General features: G+C 45.6%; 1 protein-coding gene across 4 annotated transcripts in view; it reads left to right on the top strand.

Annotated features, from left to right (window-relative positions):
• The window catches only part of UBR4 (ubiquitin protein ligase E3 component n-recognin 4), a 139,581-nt gene that overhangs the window by 100,460 nt on the left and 18,422 nt on the right, over positions 1-20,699 (top strand). For all 4 annotated transcript variants that reach the window (XM_021668430.2, XM_064363364.1, XM_064363365.1 and 1 more), the window contains 19 exons: positions 1,187-1,277; positions 1,567-1,651; positions 1,806-1,933; positions 5,574-5,703; positions 5,815-5,972; positions 6,677-6,786; positions 7,353-7,494; positions 7,868-7,949; positions 8,276-8,449; positions 10,613-10,734; positions 11,587-11,784; positions 12,479-12,559; positions 14,850-14,937; positions 15,452-15,579; positions 16,874-16,981; positions 17,529-17,648; positions 18,402-18,592; positions 19,052-19,225; positions 19,618-19,717. In XM_021668430.2, the coding sequence (XP_021524105.2) occupies positions 1,187-1,277; positions 1,567-1,651; positions 1,806-1,933; positions 5,574-5,703; positions 5,815-5,972; positions 6,677-6,786; positions 7,353-7,494; positions 7,868-7,949; positions 8,276-8,449; positions 10,613-10,734; positions 11,587-11,784; positions 12,479-12,559; positions 14,850-14,937; positions 15,452-15,579; positions 16,874-16,981; positions 17,529-17,648; positions 18,402-18,592; positions 19,052-19,225; positions 19,618-19,717 (2,410 nt within the window). The remainder of the gene's footprint in view (positions 1-1,186; positions 1,278-1,566; positions 1,652-1,805; positions 1,934-5,573; positions 5,704-5,814; positions 5,973-6,676; positions 6,787-7,352; positions 7,495-7,867; positions 7,950-8,275; positions 8,450-10,612; positions 10,735-11,586; positions 11,785-12,478; positions 12,560-14,849; positions 14,938-15,451; positions 15,580-16,873; positions 16,982-17,528; positions 17,649-18,401; positions 18,593-19,051; positions 19,226-19,617; positions 19,718-20,699) is intronic.

Raw genomic sequence — 20,699 nt, 5'->3', positions numbered from 1 at the left:
TAACTTAAAGGCATGTTAAGGTTGTACAGTAAAGGTTGTACAACAACTTAGTACAACTTAAAGGTTGTACAGTAAAGAACTCATACATGTCTAGTGCTTAGTATGTCCCAGATCCTGCAGCCAGAGTTATGTGGCTTACCTTGTGTGGCATAAATTCTGGAACATGTTAGGTGCTTGATAAATGGTACTTGCTATATTATTTATTCACTAATTTAACAAGTATTTATTGAGCAGCTGCTGAATGCCAGGCATTGATACAGACTCTGGGGATATAGTGGTAAATGGAATGAAGTTCCATCCTTATGTGGCTTATATTCTGGATGGGGAGAACTGCACAATATAATGTTAGGAAATAAGATTGTGAAGAAAAATAAAGCAGGGATGGTGATCCTGATTGCAAGAAGGCGTGCTGTTTGGATAAAGGTGGTCAAGAAGGACTTTGCCAAGGAGGTAATACTTGAGCAAAGACCTGTGTGAAGGAAAGGGCCAGCTGTGGCAGTGTCTCAGCAGTGGGCTGCATGCCTAGGAAGTAGCAAATGGGGAGCTGAGAGCAGGTGCATGTCGGGAATGCTAGGGCACGACAAGGAGCCCGTGTAGCTGGGGACGGATGCAGTGGGGAAAACATGGGAGGAGGATCAGGTTGGAGGGTGCGAGGGCCCATCCTGTAGGGTCTTGTGGGCCTGTGTGAGGACTTTGGGGCTTATTCAGTATGTTGGGAAGTAAGAGTGACGTGATACGGTTTGGTTTGTGTCATTAATAATAGGAACATTGTTACAAAGAGACGTCAACTGGCATGTGGGGGCCTTGTGGAAAGTGATGTGCAGGCAGATGCAGAAGACGGGGAAAGAGTTGTGACCAAGACTAAGAGTTGACCTGTAGGTTTTGGAGACTGTGTCACACCAGACAGCAGGGGCTCTGTCACCCGGGACATGGGCCCCATAAGGTGGTGCTTCTCTCCCCTCGGTTAGCATCTGTTCATAGGCAAGGCAGCTGTGACTGGCCCTTTATTATTACCAACCAAAGTTTTGTGAAGCCAAACCTGTAGTCTTGCGCCTGGGAAGGAAGTAGAAAATTTGGAGCCAGGTAGCATTAGATACTGATTTTGTTTTCTCTGGGCTCCTTCAGGTGGAAAGGAGTGTCACACCTGATATGAATTATAGGACTCCATTTCTCTTTGCTTCTGCAGAGACAACCCGGAAGCCACCCAGCAGATGAATGACCTGATTATTGGCAAGGTCTCCACAGCTCTGAAGGGCCACTGGGCCAACCCTGATCTGGTGAGCCGGCTTAGCAGGCCCAGCTGTCTTCTCTGACTCCCTGCTCATATGCCTTGTGTTCCTCAGCTTCCCCCTTCCCAGGTCCTATGGTGACTGAGGAGGGCAGGAGCAGAACACTACAGAGTTTACATCTAGAACGGTTTTCCCAGGCGAGAGCCCGGAATACAAGGGTCTTGTCTGTCCTTTGTCTCTGTTGGAGCCACCTAGGACCAGAAATTGTATAAATACTTAAGAGTCACTGGATCGGAGCTGACCCTCTTGACTCATGTCTCTTCCCACTGCCTTCTAGGCAAGTAGCCTACAGTATGAAATGCTGCTGCTGACGGATTCTATCTCCAAGGAGGACAGCTGCTGGGAGCTTCGGTTACGCTGTGGTGAGTTAGGGGCTTTTCAGAGAAAGGAAAGGGCTCCAAAGTGCAGTCCTGGCCGGAGTGGGAGAGGAGGAGGGAAACTGATGTTTGGGCGGCCTCTGCAGAGCAGGTGTGTGGTGTTCCTGATTGTGACTCTGCCTTTCCTGATCATCCCCAGCGCTTAGCCTTTTCCTCATGGCTGTGAACATTAAGACTCCCGTGGTGGTTGAGAACATTACCCTCATGTGCCTGCGGATCTTGCAGAAGCTGATTAAACCACCTGCTCCCACTAGCAAGAAGAACAAGGTACTGGGCCAAGCAGGGGTCTAAGAAGGAAAGCAGGGCAGCTGCCATCCTCATTCCCTGGCAGTGTGCCCTGCCTCCTCACAGTCTCTGCCTTGCCTCAAGCCCACCTCACCTGAGTCGCTCCAGTGCCGCCTTTGCCTTAGTTCGGCAGACACGGGTTGGGATTTTTGAGATGGATGGTTAAAGTAAAATAAACATGAAACTACAAAGCAGAGAGCAAAGTGGCTAACTGTGGAGGATGACCTCTTTCTCCACTCATGTTAGATAACTTGCAGCCCCTGGAAAGCATTGCTTCCTTCCTGCCCCTGTGCCTTTGCACATGCAGTGCTGTGCAGTGATAGAAATCCCAGGCTCTAAAGCAGACTGTCTGAGTTCAAATCCCAGCACTTCCATTTATTAGCATTGTGACCTTGGGCAAGTTGTTCCTTAGTTTCCCCATCTATAAAATGGGAATACAGCCTCCACCTTGAAGTGTTGTGAAAAATAAATGACAGTGCAGACCAAGTGATCAAAACAGTGTCTGCCTAAGTTAGGCCTTATTTAGCTGTGGCTATCTTCTTTCTCTGTCTAGGATGTTTTCCTTCACTTTGTTAGCTGCTCCTTCGAGGGTCAGTTCTCTACTAAGTAGACTAGCTGTAAGCTCCTTGAATCCAGGGACTGGACCATCGTATTTTTTATGTCTAGTATATAGGATGGCATAGCACCTATAATAGCTGCTTAGAAAATTATTGTTAAGTGAATAAAGGAAACCAAGTTTCTATCCTGAAATAACTAGCTGAGCACAGATTGACTTGCTTGTATCAGCTTTTGAACTGACAGACCACAATCCTTTCTTTGGGTCATGCCTAAGGCTCTGCCACCAACTTGCCCTGGATTGGGCCTTGGGTCATTCTGATTCCTGCTCTTTCTGATGGGCCGTCCCTTAAGGGGAACCAAGTTTCTATCCTAAAATAATTGAAGCTGAGCCACAGATTGACTTGCTTGTATCAGCTTTTGAATTGACAGGCCATAATTCTTTTTTTGGGCCATGCCTAAGGCTCTGCCACCAACTTGCCCTGACTTGGGCCTTGGGTCGTTCTGATTCCTGCTCTGTCTGATGGGCCATCCCTTAAGAGGAGCAGAGTCCTAATGGCAGGAAGATTGCTTTCTGAGTGCTAAGCACTAGGGTTATGATCGGGGGAAGCTGGACATTGAAGCTGCCTTCAGAAAAGGCAGCACTGGGCGCTCTGCTTCCTTCCCTTTGATGGAGGGATTATTTCCCCCCAGATTCCCAGCAAATCAAATCAACCCTTGGTTGAGAAGAGGACACCCATTCCCACATGACCATCATTTTTTTCCACAGTGTGAGGCAAAGGGAGACTTTTCACGGAATTACTTGCCCTGTGAGGACTGGGGCCTGGTGTTGATGTTCACATTTTTCTCCGGTGTAACTTAGCAAGAGCAGCAGTTCTTAAAATCTGGCTCACGGACCCTGGGGTATTCTTAAGACATTCAGAGATCTGTGAGGACAAAGTTATTTTCATAATCGTCCTAAGACACTGTTTGCCCCTGTCATTCTTGTGATGTTTGTGCTGATGGTACAAAACCTTTGCTACTGGGGAGACAGCCGGTGCCTTAGGTGGACAAGGCGGTGGCCCCGTGCAGCTCTTCACTGCCACCTGGTTTCATCAAGAATATCCTTGATGAGGCAGTACAAATTAATTTCATTAAATCTCCACTCTTGGGTATGAATCTATTTAATGCTCAGTGTGACAAAACAAGTACACCAAAAGGGACTCTGCTGCACCCCAAGTACAGCCGTTGTGCTGAGGAAAGGCACTTGTGCGAGATGCCATATGAACCAGCTGCCTTTCCATGGGTCTCTCAAGCTTTAAGCTTGTGCTTGAAAAAATGGCTGATGGGCAAATTATGGTTGTTCAGGCTTAGATATTTGGCAGATACTTTCCTCAAAATGAATGAAGTGAGCTTTAAGAAGAACTGACATGACCATGTAAACTAGTGTTTTCTTTTTTTTTTTTTTTTTTTTTTGAGACGGAGTTTCGCTCTTGATACTCAGGCTGGAGCGCAATGGCGTGATCTCGGCTCACTGCAATCTCCGCCTCCTGGGTTCAGGCAATTCTCCTGCCTCAGCCTCCTGAGTAGCTGGGATTACAGGCACGCGCCACCGTGCCCAGCTAATTTTTTGTATTAGTAGAGACGGGGTTTCACCATGTTGACCAAGATGGTCTCGATCTCTTGACCTCGTGATCCACCCGCCTCGGCCTCCCAAAGTGCTGGGATTACAGGCTTGAGCCACCGCGCCCGGCTAAACTAGTGTTTTCTAATGACCAATGCATGTTGTATCCTGTTGGGTAAAAAATGAAGGTTAGTGTAGTGAACTATGAAAAGTTTATTGATGTGATTTCAGAGTCCATACTACGGCTAATCTTTCAGACCCTATAATTTGTTGAATTTTGATATAGTCTCAAAAAAATCCATAATTCATTGAAAAAGTTATTAAAATATTCTTTCCTTTTCCAACTGCATATCTGTATGAGGCCCAATGTTTTTCATATACTTCAGCCAAAACCACCTAACATGGCACTTTGACCATAGCAGCAGATACGAGAATCCAGATGTCTTATAAGGCAGTCATTAAACAATTATCAAAAATTTAAAACAGTGCCACATGTTTCTGTAGGTTATTTTTGTTTTGGAAAATATAAAATTTAGGTTGATAAATAATAGATTTACTCTCCTTTTTAAGTGAATTAACAAATATCTTAAGAATTTCTCAGTTTTGTATTTATTTGGGTGGTTTTTTTTTTTTTTTTTTTTTTTTGAGACAGGGTCCCATTCTGTCACCTAACCTGGAGTGCAGTGTCAAGATCTCCACTCACTGGAAACTCTGCCTCCTGGGTGCAAGCAATCCTCCTGCCTCAGCCCCCTGAGTAGCTGGGATTACAGGCCTATGCTACCATGCCCAGCTATTTTTTTTGGTATTTTTTATTGAGACAGGGTTTCACCATATTAGCCAGGCTGGTCTCGAACTCCTGGCCTAAAGCATCATCTGCCCACCCTGGGCTCCCAAAGTGCTGGGATTATAGGCGTGAGTCACCATGCCCAGCCAGTTTTAATTTTTAACATGAGAAATATCGATAGATACAACCATGTAAAGCAAAGCTCTCTGGACTCCTTAATAATTTTCAGAGTATAACAGGGTTCTGAGGCCAAACAGCTTGAGATCTGCTGGCCTGGAGTGCTGTCTGTGGCTCTCTGTCTGCAGGCTGCTTCTGGTTAGTGACAGTTTGCATTCTGGAGGCTGCTTGTGACCTGTGGAAGATTTATACTTGGGAAACTGCAAATCAGCCGTGGGATAGGAATTAGTGTATGTGCTATAGGATTGTCTGTAGGAAACCAGCCACAGCTTCTGCTGCACAATAAAAATCAGTGACCTTAAGCTCAGTGTGGAGATGCTGCTGCTAAATTGGATCAAAATGGTTTAACAGGAGCACATTTGGGCATGAAGGATACACATGTTGATCATTCTGATCATCTTGGCTTTGCACGTCATCCCCTAGGGCACCAGTGCCATGCTGTTGGGGCTATGTCTCAGGTGTGCTTTTGAGCGCCCTCACCTTGCCCCGCTTGTCTCCTCCAGGATGTCCCCGTGGAGGCCCTCACCACGGTGAAACCATACTGCAATGAGATCCATGCCCAGGCTCAACTGTGGCTCAAGAGAGACCCCAAGGCATCTTATGACGCCTGGAAGAAGTGTCTTCCTATCAGAGGTATACCTATCTGTCTTTTCAAGATGCCGGGAACTCCTGCCTGTGCTCTGACAGCTCTGCCTTCTATCACTGTCTTTCACTTACCTACCCCTTTAACCCTTGGCCCTGCAGGGATAGATGGCAATGGGAAAGCCCCCAGCAAATCAGAGCTCCGCCATCTCTATTTGACTGAGAAGTATGTATGGAGGTGGAAACAGTTCTTGAGTCGTCGGGGGAAGAGGACCTCCCCCTTGGATCTCAAACTGGGACATAACAACTGGCTGCGCCAAGTGAGTGGCCATTTTCTGGACTCTTCACCCCCTGACCCTGACCCCAGACTCTGAGCAATGTGTTTCTGGCCCTCATCATGTGTTTGTGCTGCCGTCTCTTCTTTCTCTTTGCTGTTCTTGCTTCCTTTCAAATAGGAAGTGGGTACAGGTTCTTGGTTGCAGCTGCTGGGCTAGCCTGTGGATGGGCTGAAACAGAACTTCTTCTGCTTATCTCAACAAGCTCCTTATGCTTTCTGCTTTCCTCCCTGACCATCGTCCCTTTTCTCTTTCCATTTGTTTGTATCTTCTGCTGTCCTTCCTCTCCCTCTTCTTTCTAGCTAAAGTAATTCTATGTTAGGTAATCCATTTATCCATTCATATATAAAATAAGAAATACTTGGTTTACATTAAATGTAAGTGTCCCCCAAAAAATTATCAGCATCTTTGCTAAGGAAGATCCCTTTTTCCTACTTCACTTATTGTAGATACGTTCTTCACATCTCCTGATGCAGAAGTCTCCAGGAAGAAGCAGGGCTCTTTCATAGCCCCTTTCCCCATCTACAACATCCGAGTCTTGTGTTAGCTGGGGACTTTTACCTCTAACATTTTCCTAGAGAGGTGCCAGAAGACCTCTCTTAGATGGGTGGCAGTTGACTGCCCTGCTGGGGCCTGGTGAGGCAGGGCATCATCTGAGCCTCTGGCCCCTTCTCTCCCTCATCTTGCAGGTGCTTTTCACTCCAGCAACACAGGCTGCACGCCAGGCAGCCTGTACCATTGTGGAAGCTCTAGCCACCGTTCCCAGCCGCAAGCAGCAGGTCCTGGATCTGCTTACCAGGTACCATTTGGGAGTGGGCTTGGGGGCGTGGTTAGACTTCCTCTAGAGCCTTTTCATCTTCCTCGGGGAAATCCATGGATCAGGGTAATGAAAGGCACACTTTCATTCCCTGTAGAAGACCCCTGAAACAACAAAGTGTTAAATAGCTGAATTTTAGTGGTAGCAGTGGTGGTGGTGGTGGTGGTGGTGGTGGTGGTGGTGTGGGTGTGAGCAGCAACAGCTAATATTTATTGAGATCTTATGCAGCTAATATTTATTGAGATTGAGTACTTAAATGCTTGGCATGCATTATCTTATTTAATTATCTCATAGCAATCAGTGCCAAAATGTGAATGCTTAGATGCTGTGGCATTCATTCCCTGTAGTGTGCTCTGAATGCTTCCTAGGTGTCGGAAATTCCCATGTGGGAATTGGAGCTTTCTGGGATGTTCTTCCTCCACCCTCTAGGAAGTGGGAGAGACAGACAGCAGAAGATAGGAAAGATTGGGAGGAGAAAGGGGAGCCTCAGAGCCATTCAAAGTGTTAAGAGTTCTTGACTAGTAGTGCCCTGTCCCTCTTGGTGGCAGTTACCTGGACGAGCTGAGCATAGCTGGGGAGTGTGCGGCTGAGTACCTGGCTCTCTACCAGAAGCTTATCACTTCCGCACACTGGAAAGTCTACTTGGCAGCTCGGGGAGTCCTACCCTATGTGGGCAACCTCATCACTAAGGTATCCTACCCTATTGCCCAGGAGAGCCCCTTCCCTAATCCTCCTTTCATTGCACTTTGATGTAAACTCTACCATGCTGTTTTGTTTGTTTTTGCCGAGAAGAAATACTTGTTGAAGGTATTTGGAAATATTTTTGTGACTTTATTATATTTATCATATGGCTATAGCAGTCTCTTGGGGGCATTTTGACTGTTCTCAGTTTTTAAGCAATCCTTCACCAGCACTGCAACTCTTGTTGGCCTCCTGGAAAGGAGTTGTGCAAGGGTTCGAGGAAGAAGGTGTGACTACTGAGTGGTTGGTGCTGCCAGCTCCTGGGACGGTGGTGGAGGTAACTGGTATCCTTGGCAGTGACTGCACTTGTCATCCTGTTTAGGAAATAGCCCGTCTGCTGGCCCTGGAGGAGGCTACCCTGAGCACTGATCTGCAGCAGGGCTATGCCCTTAAAAGTCTCACAGGTAAAGAGAGCCACCTGGACCTTCCTCTAGGGCATCCTGAATCTGTTGTAGGGACAACCCTTAGTTCCTTGAGTGCTGAGGTTAACTCTCTCTCATACTGACCTTAATGCAGATTTAAGCTCTGCATTTTTTTTCTGTATCGACATGGTTGTGATTTTGAGACTCTGTTTGCTACTGACTGCTTCTGCTCGTTGAACACCTGCTCTGTCCTGTGCACAAAAATAGATTTTCCCTGCTTTTTGAGCTACTCATTATCTTTTGAAGACATAGACCTTCCTTATATTCTCATCCAGAGCTCTCATAGCAACATCTTCCCATCTCCACAGGCCTTCTCTCCTCCTTTGTTGAGGTGGAATCCATCAAAAGACATTTTAAAAGTCGCTTGGTGGGTACTGTGCTGAATGGATACCTGTGCTTGCGAAAGCTGGTGGTGCAGAGGACCAAGCTGATTGATGAGACACAGGACATGCTGCTGGAGATGCTGGAGGACATGACCACAGGTAGCACTGCCCAGTGGCCTGGAGCCCTGAGGCACACTGTTCCTTCTGGGGCTGGCTAGGTGCATTTGACACATTTCCCTGAGTTCCGCAGAGCCAGAGGAGGTGGGCAAACATCTCCCTGCATTCAAAGAGAGACCCTTTTCTTAACAAAGTTTTGGCTCTTGGAATTTTCAATACTAGAGCTGGGCTCAGTCACTTTGGACTTTTCATGTTGAGCTTATCGAGCAGAACAAGGTCAAAGGCTCTCTGATTGATGTCTTTTATCAGCCTGGAAAATTCTCAGCCATTGTCTCTTTAATCCCCTCTGCTGTGTTCTCTTTCTTTTCCTTGTGAAACTCCATTTTCACTGTCGTCCATGTCTCTCCATCTCTCTTTCATGGTGTTTATCTCATTGTATATTTGTGCTGCATTTTTGACAATTTCTTCAATTCATTTTTTCTTCACTATATATACATGTTTAATCTACCCGTTGAATTCTTGTAGTTCTAGGTTTTATGGTCTCTTTTTTAAGATTCACATTTCCCTCCCTTATGTGATCTATAAGCATATTAAACATTTGTGTCTGATAATTCTAAAATTTGAGGTATTTATAGGCCTGATTCTGCAGTTTGTTATTGTGGCTCTTGCTCATGGTATCTTAAAGTCTTGTTATATTTTGTGAGTTTTGACTGTGACCTCATATTTTTTAGCTTTATCTGTAGAAATTCTTTAGGACTGGACCAAAGATGTGTTTCTCCAGAGAAGATAAATAATTGCTTCTGTGAGGCAGCTCAGGGCACTGCTGTTCCAGTTCTGAGCCTCAAGTTTTTCAGACCTCCTAGGTAGTGAGAGGTTTGAGCTGCAAGCCCCTATGAGGAGACAGCTCATTATGAGTTTTCAGAGGAGATTTTTTTCCCTGCTACTTGATGCTAAAGTTTAAAGAAAGACAATTTCCTCAGTTACTTGGCTGGGGGAAAGGTATAGTTGCACCCCCTTGGTGCAGAGATCTTTGGGGTACCAGTTTTGTGTTTGTGGGGCATGGAGTGGGGGATTCCTGCTAGACTCTTGGACTCAGTGAATTCGGGTCTTTATCCACCTCTCAAATCTGGTCAGGGCATGGAAACCAAAGCTCAACGCAGAAACTGACTGGTGTTTTGCTAATCTCTCTGGCTTCCCAATTTCTCTTAGTTTTTGACTTTTGGCTGTTCTGTGGTAGTGTGGCAGTTCAGTGATACATTTTTATTCAACACTTTAAATTGTTTTTGCATGGTGGGGAGTGAGGAGCAGGTCAGGGAACCTTGTTTGCTTTATTGCCCGAAATGGAAGTCTTTCTGATGCCATTTTCATCATACCACCTGGTTTGTGACTTTGTCAGGGACCTTTACCCCCCGCTTTTTTTTTTGCCGCAGACCCACCAAGAATGCGACAGTGAGACTTTGTTTTGTTTTGTTTTGTTTTGTTTTGGAGACAAAGTCTAACTCTGTCACCCAGGCTGGAGTACTGTGGTTCGATCTTGGCTCACTGTAACCTCTGCCTTCTGGGCTCAAGCCACCCTCCCATCTCAGCCTTCCAAGTAGCTGGGACTATAGGCGTGTGCCACCATGCCCAGCTAACTTTTGTGTTTTTTGTAGAGATGGTGTTTCACCACATTCCTAGGCTGGTCTCGAACTTGTGAGCTCAAAGTGCTGGAATGGGACCTTTTTAAAGACCATATTTTCTCACCTTCATGTTACTTTAAGTTGTCTTTTTTGCTTATAGAGGACATTCTACCTAATCTTTTAGAATGAAGTTAAAAACTAACTATAACTTCCATTTGATTTGACTGGAACACAGAATTATTTGACATTTTTTGAGTGCCTATTTTGGGCAAGGAGATGCTAGTTAAATAAGGCACCGCCCGTCTCCTTGAGGAGGTTATATGCTGAGAGAGAGCAAGACATGTACACAGCCAGTCATGATGCAGTGCATTGACTTGGGTGTTACGGGTTTCAAACTGAATGTGGTCTGAGGATAAAATCAATCAGCATAATATTTCCAGTTTGAACTATTGATACTGCCATGTAGGGTGTTTAAAGACTTACCAGGCAGAAATAATTTGTCAATGATGGTACTTCAACTAGAAGTCTCATTTCAGTTTGCGTGGGTGAGGCTCCTTCCTAACTTGGCCGCTTTGATTTCTGGCAGGTACAGAATCAGAAACCAAGGCCTTCATGGCTGTGTGCATTGAGACAGCCAAGCGCTACAACCTGGATGACTACCGGACCCCGGTGTTCATCTTCGAGAGGCTCTGCAGCATCATTTATCCTGTAAGCAGTGCGGTGCTTCCTATGGCTCTCGCGTGTCAGCACGGGCCACTTGGCCATGAAACCTCTTGGTGATTCATTCAAGTTATGGTGCATTGTACCAGTGGTGGGCCACTTAGTCAGCAGTTAAAGAAGATCCACCACCATAAAAGAGAAGCAACCTCATAATTTTTCTCTTGCTCACAATGGGACATTTAATGACCTTCCTTGGTCTTAGTTTCCTGGATTCAAGTAAAGAATCATGTTTTTTTAAAAACTAGGTCTAACCTCCATTACCAAAATCCCATTGCATATCAATCCAGCATGCTGTGGAGAGGCAGCATTGAGCTATAGTATAAAGTTATTTTCATTCTCTTCCTTCTTTTTCTGCCCTGTATTTTGTGCACACATGCAGCATGTGTTTTTCTCCCTAGACTGAGCTATGCAGAAGCACAGTATGATCCAGAGGACCCTTCCTGCTGTTGAGGAAGGATGAACACTAGTATCGTCAGCTAGCAATGAGAACTCATTGTGGGTGTGGCTGAGTGTCATGTCCCATAGAGAAGCCCTTTCCTTGACTTCAGGGTCATCAGTGACAAAGTCCTCTGGCCCCAAATTGGTTAGCATCACATGAGACCGGCAGGAGGAGGAAGGAAGGTCCCTCCTTGCACCCCTTCCCCCATTTCATTAACACATCTCTCATATGTCACTCCTTGTCTGCTTGTTTTGTTAGGCTTTGTCTCCTAATCTGCCCTGGGGGTTCAAAGGAGATGCAGTCTTTTTAAGTGTTTGGGGGACTTGCTGAGTGTGGTGTGTTTTCCTCGAGTGTCCCCCCTCTGCCATCCCTTCTGATGTACCCTTCCCTTTGTCCTCCAGGAGGAGAATGAAGTCACTGAGTTCTTTGTGACCCTGGAGAAGGATCCCCAACAAGAAGACTTCTTACAGGGCAGGATGCCTGGGAACCCATATAGCAGCAATGAGCCAGGCATCGGGCCACTGATGAGGGATATAAAGAACAAGATTTGCCAGGACTGTGATTTGGTGGCCCTCCTGGAAGATGACAGTGGCATGGAGGTAATGAGCGTAGGACAGTGGTGCCCATGTTTAAGAGCAGGGGCTGGGACCAAATCCAGGTGCTTCCTCCTAGTAGCTGATTAACCTGGGGCAGGTGGCCTTCAGTTTATTGCTCTATAAATTGGGTTTATTGATTTGCACCTTTCTATCTCACCTAGTGCTAAGGTTAATAACCTGTAAAGGGCTCTGCCCAGGGCCTGGCAGGAAATAAGCATATTCTTGGTGGCTGTTGGTTATAGTAGTGGTAGGTGTTTATTATTGTTGCATCTGGCAGAGACTTCTCGGTGAGTCTGAGTTACCTAAGTCCCCTAAATACTGGTATTTTACCCCTTGCGTAGGTTTATGGCCCTGTGTCAGTTACCTTCTGGCATACCCTTGAGGGTCTGGCGTTTTTACACAGTGAAAAGCCTTTTCTGGTTCTGAGCCTGCAGGAGAAGGTCCCCAGCGGGTGTGTCTAAGCTGCAGCCCATGTGTGGGTTAGGGATGCTTGCAGCCCCTGAAATTGTGCACAAAATTCTGTGTGTTTTGCACACATGTGCTTTTTTTTTTTTTTTTTTACAGTGGGAGAGTTGATAGGTCCATGACATACAAAAATGATGAATTATGAACCATTGCCATAAAGTGCCCTTTGCTCTTGGATTTTACTTGCCTTACAATTATTTAGAATAACAGCTTCACCTGCTTTTCTGTTCAGCTTCTAGTGAACAATAAAATCATTAGTTTGGACCTTCCTGTGGCTGAAGTTTACAAAAAAGTCTGGTGTACCACGAATGAGGTATGTGCCTGCTTTTTTGCTTGGAGGTGTGGTTTCCCTTTTCTGACTTATGCTATGCAGACTTGTACCAGCAGGAGCCATTGTTCATCGTCATTTACCCTGCTTGTAGCAGCTCTCTTAGGCTTTACTTTCCCTATTTGGGGTTGTGTGAGGAAAACCAATCATCCTTTGGAGGCATCTGACTAATGAAGGTTGAAGAGCCTCAGGAAAGCAAAAGCATTTTGCTGGGCTGTGCAAGTTGTCAAACCCCAACGACTGGAAGCCAGGGAGTGTCAAAGGAAGCTCTGTGTTGGGAATGCTTGCTGTCTTGTTCCCTTCAGTATGGACACCTCTCAGCTGAGATTAATTATCAGTTTTTATGGGCCTACTCACTTAATAGAACATTTTTCCAGTAGCTGTGTCAAGGAGCATCATTGCTGTTTTACTAGTTGGGGAATTGAGGCTCAAACAGGCAGTTGTTCTTGAGGAGGGGAAAAGGGAATGAAGGAAGTCCAGCACTCTGTACCTTTTGACCATCACGAGTGATACTCTTTGTCCACTTGTGAAAGTATTAGATGGTCCCCTGCACCTTTCTGTCCTTTCTTAGTCTCTCTCTGTTCCTTCCTTTCCTCTCTTCCTGTTTCTTTTTCTTCCCCTCCATTTCTCTCTCCTCAGGCCATTTCTTCCCTTCTCTTGTTTCTGTTGGGAGGAGAGGTCTTTAGTACATGTATCAGATAAGTAACTTAATTACAGCAAACTAGTAGCAGGGACGCACAGCAAACTTTTCTATACTTGGTCCCAAACACTTCTGTAGAGTTTGAGAAACTAAATTGGCAGTATACTGTTGGTACATTTTGGCCTTTAATTTTTTACATATTTCCGCCTCTCTCCTTTCTTTTCTCCCACTGGGCTGGGAATCCTGGTCACTGTTTACTGTTGGTCTGCTGCCAGTTGGGTCGATATTGCACTGTTGGCCGAGGGACAGGCAGAGGACTGTCCCAGTCAATACATCTTGTCACAGACATTTCAGCATCAAAACAGAACGATACTGATTTAATCCCTGTTGCACATAAAAAATTAAGACCAAGCTTCTGTGGGCACTCTTGTAAATGGTGGTAGTGAACCCAAAGAATGCACAAGGGTATCTCCCTTGAATGGTGAAGCAAGATAGACATTGAGAATCATTTGCCCCTCATATTGATGTGCTTAATCTAGTTAGAAGGTTTTCTGGCAAAGTCCAGAGTTTGTGATAGCTTTTGTTCTGGGACTTCAGCTTTGCCCTTCTCTACTTTGCCCTCCATTTCCCTGATAAGCAACCTACCTTTTTAGCTGCTGACTAGAACCTGCTCTGTGTTCAGTGTCTGTGGTGGTTCTCTCTCTTAGGGAATTCTCACTGGGCTCCCGTAGCCGGAAACACTTCTACAACTGGCCTTTCTGGAGGGTTGTCTTCCTCCAGGGTTTCCTGTTCTGAAGCTAAGCCTATACTTTGAGGCAGGCTGCTTGAATTAGTGTGCTACCAAATCCCCCACTGGATTTCATTGAGGGTCACTTTGAGCTCCAATTTCTAATCTGCAAAATGAGAATAATAATATTGTATGTGCTCTGTGCCAGATATATAGTGAACTTTTCTGATCCTCCAATTTAGTGAAGTTGCTATAATTTTGTCATTTATAAAAGCCTTGATTCTTATCATTCCAGTCAGATTATGGGTTTAGCTTAAAGAATTGTGGATGAACCCCCTCCTTGTATAGTTATATAAAGACATCAGAATCTCTATAGGCAAAGATTGATCTACTCTCTTTTCCTGTATTCCTGAGACTTGAGTCAAAGCTCTTTGATTTAAATGGCCTTGCTTGTCCTGGGTAGTAGTTCCTATTGATGGGAGAGAGTTTCTACTCCTGCGGAAGGTCCAGGCTTGGAATTAGACCTCCACTTATATCTTGGTAACCTTGAACAAGTGTAACCTTGTATAAAAGGATCATCTAAAGTACTTAATTAGCATAGGACCTGGCATAGAGTAAAACATTTAATAAATATTAAATAATTACATAGTGTTCTAATGAAACTGAAGGAGATAGTGTCTTTAAAATGTTTCATACCATGTCTAGCTTATAGTAGACACTAAATAAAACTAGCATTCTTTCCCCTAAGTGAATTGCTGTGCAGTTGGATTCTAGATGTTGTGGATGAGACCTTGTAGAAAAATAGAGGCTCTCCACATTGCTGTAGCTTTAAGCAAGACCAGGTATGGAGTTCTTTGCATTTGTGTGGGCTTGTTTTTAAGTACCTTTCTCCAACTTTCTCTGCCCAGGGAGAGCCCATGAGGATTGTTTATCGTATGCGGGGGCTGCTGGGCGATGCCACAGAGGAGTTCATTGAGTCCCTGGACTCTACCACAGGTAGATCATAGACAGTGTTGCACATTGGATTTGAGTTTGGGACTACAGAGCGGCTCACATCCCAGGACATTGGGGTATTCTCAGTAGGTTCTGTCTTGCACCTCTGCATTGGAGTTGTAGGGAGATTGTTTCTTCAATTGAGGAAAAATAGAGATGTCTATGGCATGATGCAGATACCACTGAGGATTCAAAAAAAAAAAAACCACCAAACTTTTAGAGGAAAATGCAATTAACAATAAACTTGAATTCAGATTCATTTTTAACTTTCTCTTCCCCCCCACCCCCTTGATGATATAAGTACTCATACTTTGACATTTGAGTAAGTAATTTTAATTGACTTGAAACTTAAAAAAAGCTTCTACTGAGTGTGGAATAGTTTCATATCATCCATCATTGACCCCTTTTATTGGCTGTGTCTTTACTGGAGAAAAGGAAGAGGGCTGTCTTATTCTGGCCTAGTTTATTCCCATCTTCACCTTCCCCTCCATTTCTGCTGGCTTCCCTTCTCCCCTAGATGAAGAAGAAGATGAAGAAGAAGTATACAAAATGGCTGGTGTGATGGCTCAGTGTGGGGGCCTGGAATGCATGCTTAACAGACTTGCTGGGATCAGAGATTTCAAGCAGGGACGCCACCTTCTGACGGTGAGTTGGGGGCAGCAAGGTGTGGGGGCCAGCCTTTCTGCACTGGGAGAGACCCCTGTGAAAAGAAGCTATGGCCACTGTGTCATTTTACCCTAGAGGGCAGCATGGTGCCATGGAGCAGTGTGAGTTGGTGAAGGCAGTTAGGAACCCTCTACATTCTTGGGCACCCCTCTTCCCGTCCTGCTGGCCCACTTCCCCTCTCCAGTACCTCCTTAGCTGGCAGTCAGGAGCCCTCTACATTCTCAGACACCCCTCTTCCGTCCTGCTGGCCTACTTCCCTTCTCCGGTACCTCTTTAGTTATCTGTACAGCCAGCGTCTGACTGTCTTTCCCCAAATAACTGCACTTGTTTTAACCATTATTACTATTATTATTATTATTGTTTTTAAAATGGATTTTGTAATGTAACTCATTTCTTGCATTGTAGGGTTTTGTTTGGGTATTTATCTAAGTAATCTCCTTAGTAAGGATTAGAACATTCCAGAGAGGCACCACAAATATTATACTATTATTTTCACTAGCCCCCACTCCCCCAGGGTTCATGAGAACATATATATATATATATTATTATTATTACTATTATTATTGTGCCTTTATTTTTTGAGATGGAGTTTTGATCTTGTCGCCCAGGCTGGAGTGCCATGGCGTGATCTTGGCTCACCGCAACCTCCACCTCCTGGGTTCAAGCAATTCTCCTGCCTCAGCCTCTTAAGTAGCTGGGACTACAGCCATGCACCACCATGCTCGGCTGATTTTGTATTTTTAGTAGAGATGGGGTTTCTCCATGTTGGTCAGGCTGGTCTTGAACTCCCAACCTCAGGTGATCCACCTGCCTTGGCCTCCCGGAGTGCTGGGATTACAGACGTGAGCCACTGTGCCCGGCCTGTGCCTTTGTTTTAAATGACCTATGTGGTTCTGAGCTCTCACAGGCCACGAGCTTTGGGATCATTCTCTTTACTATTAGTTTAGCGTCTGAGTTAATGCTGGGATTTCCCTCAAGACAACAGAGCATCAGCTCTTGCATTAGGAACTGGTATCACTGCCATTGTGTTAGAGATGGTAGAGATATATCCAACCTGTGGATATATCCAGCCTGTGGATATATCTCTATTGTGAGAGCCCAGCTATCTTACCATGTCCCCTTAAGGGTCGCTTCTCCCTCCTGTCCTCTTCATTTCAAAGGAACCCCTGCTGATGGTATAGGACAGACTCTGCTTAGACACCCCTTTCCTACTGGTCCCCGCGTCTTACACTCTCATGTGGTCTCATGGGTTTTGACTGGCTTTTCTTGTCAGGTGCTACTGAAATTGTTCAGTTACTGCGTGAAGGTGAAAGTCAACCGGCAGCAACTGGTCAAACTGGAAATGAACACCTTGAATGTCATGCTGGGGACTCTAAACTTGGTAAAGAGCATGGGCTGCAAATGATGAAGAGTGAGCCTTGGAAGTCTGGGTGCAGGGAAGACATTTCAGTTCTGGGCTTAGATGAAATGGACTCATGGCTTCTTCAAACCCTTCATCTCTCTGGCTGACTGGTGTAGAGGCTTGGATCATTCAGCTGCCCTTCTCTGGTTGCCCCTCACCCCCCGCCCATTCCCATGCTGCTGCCATGGCACTTAAGAGCTTCCTCATTACTTTCCTGAGTTCAAATCAGAGATGAGAGGAAGGCAGTCCCTTAAACAGTCTAGGCTACACACCGATGGGAAAGAAGTCTCCCTCTCCTTGAGGCAGCCAAGAATGAGATCTGGAACTTCACGTTTTCCCTGTCATCAAAAGCTCTCACACTTGTCTCCCTCTCAGAACATGCATATACACACACATACATACACATAGTCATACACACACGGTCTCTGGGAAGTAAGGCCATGAGGGGATCCTTGAGAGCAAATGCTATCAGCGGTGAGTGGCTGTGGTCTTATTCTGAGAGTGACTGGGTCTCCTTCTCCTACAGGCCCTTGTAGCTGAACAAGAAAGCAAGGACAGTGGGGGCGCAGCTGTGGCTGAGCAGGTGCTTAGCATCATGGAGATCATTCTTGATGAGTCCAATGCTGAGCCCCTAAGTGAGGACAAGGTGAGTGGGGCCTGGCCCCTCCATCTGCAGGCACTGAGAGCCTGCACAGTCCCATTGCCCACAACAGGCCTGCATCTGGCTTAGCCCACCTGAGAATGACGGAGCCTGCTTAAGCATTAGAATGTCAAGACTCAACTAATGGTGACATAATTGTATTGAAACCTGAAATCTTTGGATTCGGAGCAAGCAAGATTGCTAAGGATAGTCTTTTACTCAAAAGCTGCTCATTAATGGAATCCTGGCATGTCCCAGTTGATAGACAGGGGCTTTAGTCCAATCTTCCGTTTCATAGTTCAGGAATTGAACAGCACACTTCATTTCCTGAACTTGGCATTTCCTCAACTGTGGTATCTAGTTGGTTACTGGTGGAAATCAGGCCTAGAACCCAGGTCTCCAACGCCCAGAATTTCTCTCCACCTGTAATTTTCTCCATTCTTATTGGCAGTAATGATTTGGCTAGAGCTATGACCAAATTAATGTCCAGCAGCCTGCATTCTGTTACAGGAAAGGAAGATTGTATTGGTATATTTTGACCACCTGACACTAGTAAAAGAACTGTCACAGAAATTTAGAAACCACATTCTCAAGTGAAACTCATACTGTTTGTTATTCCCCAGGAAGTGCTGAGACACAGTTCTTCTAAGGCTACTCCTGATGACTCAGATGGAAGTGGTGACCTTTGGGGCTCAGATGTTGGCTGCAGCCACAGTCCTGGCTGCATTCATGGGATTTCAACCCTCGTTTCTGTTGCAGGGCAACCTCCTCCTGACAGGTGACAAGGATCAACTCGTGATGCTCTTGGACCAGATCAACAGCACCTTCGTCCGCTCCAACCCCAGCGTGCTCCAGGGCCTGCTTCGCATCATCCCGTACCTTTCCTTTGGAGAGGTGGAGAAAATGCAGATCTTGGTGGAGCGATTCAAACCATACTGCAACTTTGATAAGTATGTTACTTGGGTTTCATATAGTGAAATGAGAGTTCCTACAAAAACCCTGAACTAGGTCTGTGAGATGAAGAAGAATCACCTGAATTTCTATTAGATTTTTGTGGCCTTGTTCTGGCTTTTAAGGAGTTCAGTCTAGTTGGGAAGTAAATAGTTAAAATATACTGTATTGGAGTAGTAATTGGCTAGGCAGAGAAGGCAAAGTGGTTGGTGAGGTGGGAGGAATATGACAAGATGGAATCACGTGTGCAGAAGTGTGAGTGCAAGAGAAAGCTGTGAGTGTGGGAGACATAGCAGGTATCAGAGAGAGTGGCAGGTGCCAGGGCAGAAGGGTCTTTGTGTCACATTAGGGAATTTAGCCTTGATACTCTATAGGTTGTTGACAATTGTTAACCAAGAGAGTGAATGATTGGGTTTTGTCCATTTTTCGCACCCTCAGACTCTGCTCTTTCCTTCTAGGTATGATGAAGATCACAGTGGGGATGATAAAGTCTTCCTGGACTGCTTCTGTAAAATAGCTGCTGGCATCAAGAACAACAGCAATGGGCACCAGCTGAAGGATCTGATTCTCCAGAAGGGGATCACCCAGAATGCGCTTGACTACATGAAAAAGCACATCCCTAGCGCCAAGAAGTATGAAGCCCTCCCACAGAGGGGCTGCTTTGTCTCCCCTTTGCCCTTTCCTTTTCCTTCTCTGTCAGCATCTTGGTGTAAAGCTTCACGTGTGCGCCTTGCCCTCCTTGGGGCCTCCCAACCCTTTCTGGAAACTGTGTGGGTGACCATCCAACCACTGCAGAGTCCTTTGGGGCTTATGGGAAAAGGATGGCAACTTTTTGGTTTCTACTTAGAATACTCACTTCTATCTGGCTTTTCAGCTGAGCTGGGTGGTTCTATGTGATTCTATGACACTCAGAGAGGGTCACGTTTAAACAGGCACCGGGGCTTTAAATAAGCCAGAGTCAACAACTGGTTTTAGGTAGCCTTTGCTTCCCTGGCCTGCCAATAAGCCTTCATTTGCTTTGCAGCTTGGATGCCGACATCTGGAAGAAGTTTTTGTCTCGCCCAGCCTTGCCGTTTATCCTGAGGCTGCTTCGGGGCCTGGCCATCCAGCACCCTGCCACCCAGGTGGGTAGCCAGGATAAGTAGTGTGAGGGTGCAGGGGTACAAGTATAACCATGCTAGTTCACCCTGAGACATAACTTACCCTAATATGTAAGACTCCTAGAATGGAAGAAAGTGAGCCTCAGAGGTCATCGACTTCGTCTCTCTGTGTGCTGAGAGAAGTCAGTTGTATTTGTGATTCCCCCATTCAACTCATTCTTTAAATGGGGCCTCATTGTCTAATGGGTCAGCTATGCAGCTGTTGACTGTGAGGGTATGGCTGACCAGCGAGTAATACACTTGGGTGTCGGGCCACAGTCACTGGGATGCTTAGATTATTATCACCTCTGTTTTCTCTCTGCCTCAAGCAGCTGAACACTTTGTTCTTGGGGAGGCCCATCCATTCTACTCTGCAATTCATTTCTGATTTCTCCCCATGGGGCTGAGTGGTAACCCTTCATAGATCCAGTCCTATCTGGTCCTGGATAGATGGCCAGGGCTGGGTTTTTTTTTTTTTTTTTTAATTGAAGTTTTAATTTGCAGATTGTTATAGATTCACATGCAGTTGTTAAATACAGAGAAATCATATGGATCCTTTTCCCACTGTACCCCAGGGGTAACATCACGTGGGACCTGAGCACACACCACAACCAGAACATAGACGTCAATGCCATCAGGATGCAGGCAGTTTCCTCTGCACAAGGGCCCTCTCGGCCTTTTCCAGCCACATCCACCTTCCCCTGCTCCCCTGCCACAGCCTCTGGCACCCACCAATCTGTTCTCCATTTCTGTAATTTTGTCATTTCAAGAATGTTGTATAAATGTAGTTGTACGGCATGTAACCTTTTGGGATTGTCTTTTTTTTTTTTTTTTTCTCAGCATGATTTTCTGGAGCCAGGTTCCTTCACCCACTAAAGGACACCTGGATTGTTGCCAGTTTTGGCTGTTACTTATAAAGTTGCCATGAACACTCGTGTGCAGGTTTTTGTGTGAATATAAGTTTTCA

This window comes from Aotus nancymaae, unplaced genomic scaffold (genome assembly GCF_030222135.1).
Source record: "Aotus nancymaae isolate 86718 unplaced genomic scaffold, 86718_ANA_hifiasm-v0.15.2.pri h1tg000053l, whole genome shotgun sequence".
Taxonomy (NCBI): domain Eukaryota; kingdom Metazoa; phylum Chordata; class Mammalia; order Primates; family Aotidae; genus Aotus; species Aotus nancymaae.
This window is presented reverse-complemented; position numbering and strand designations above follow the sequence as displayed.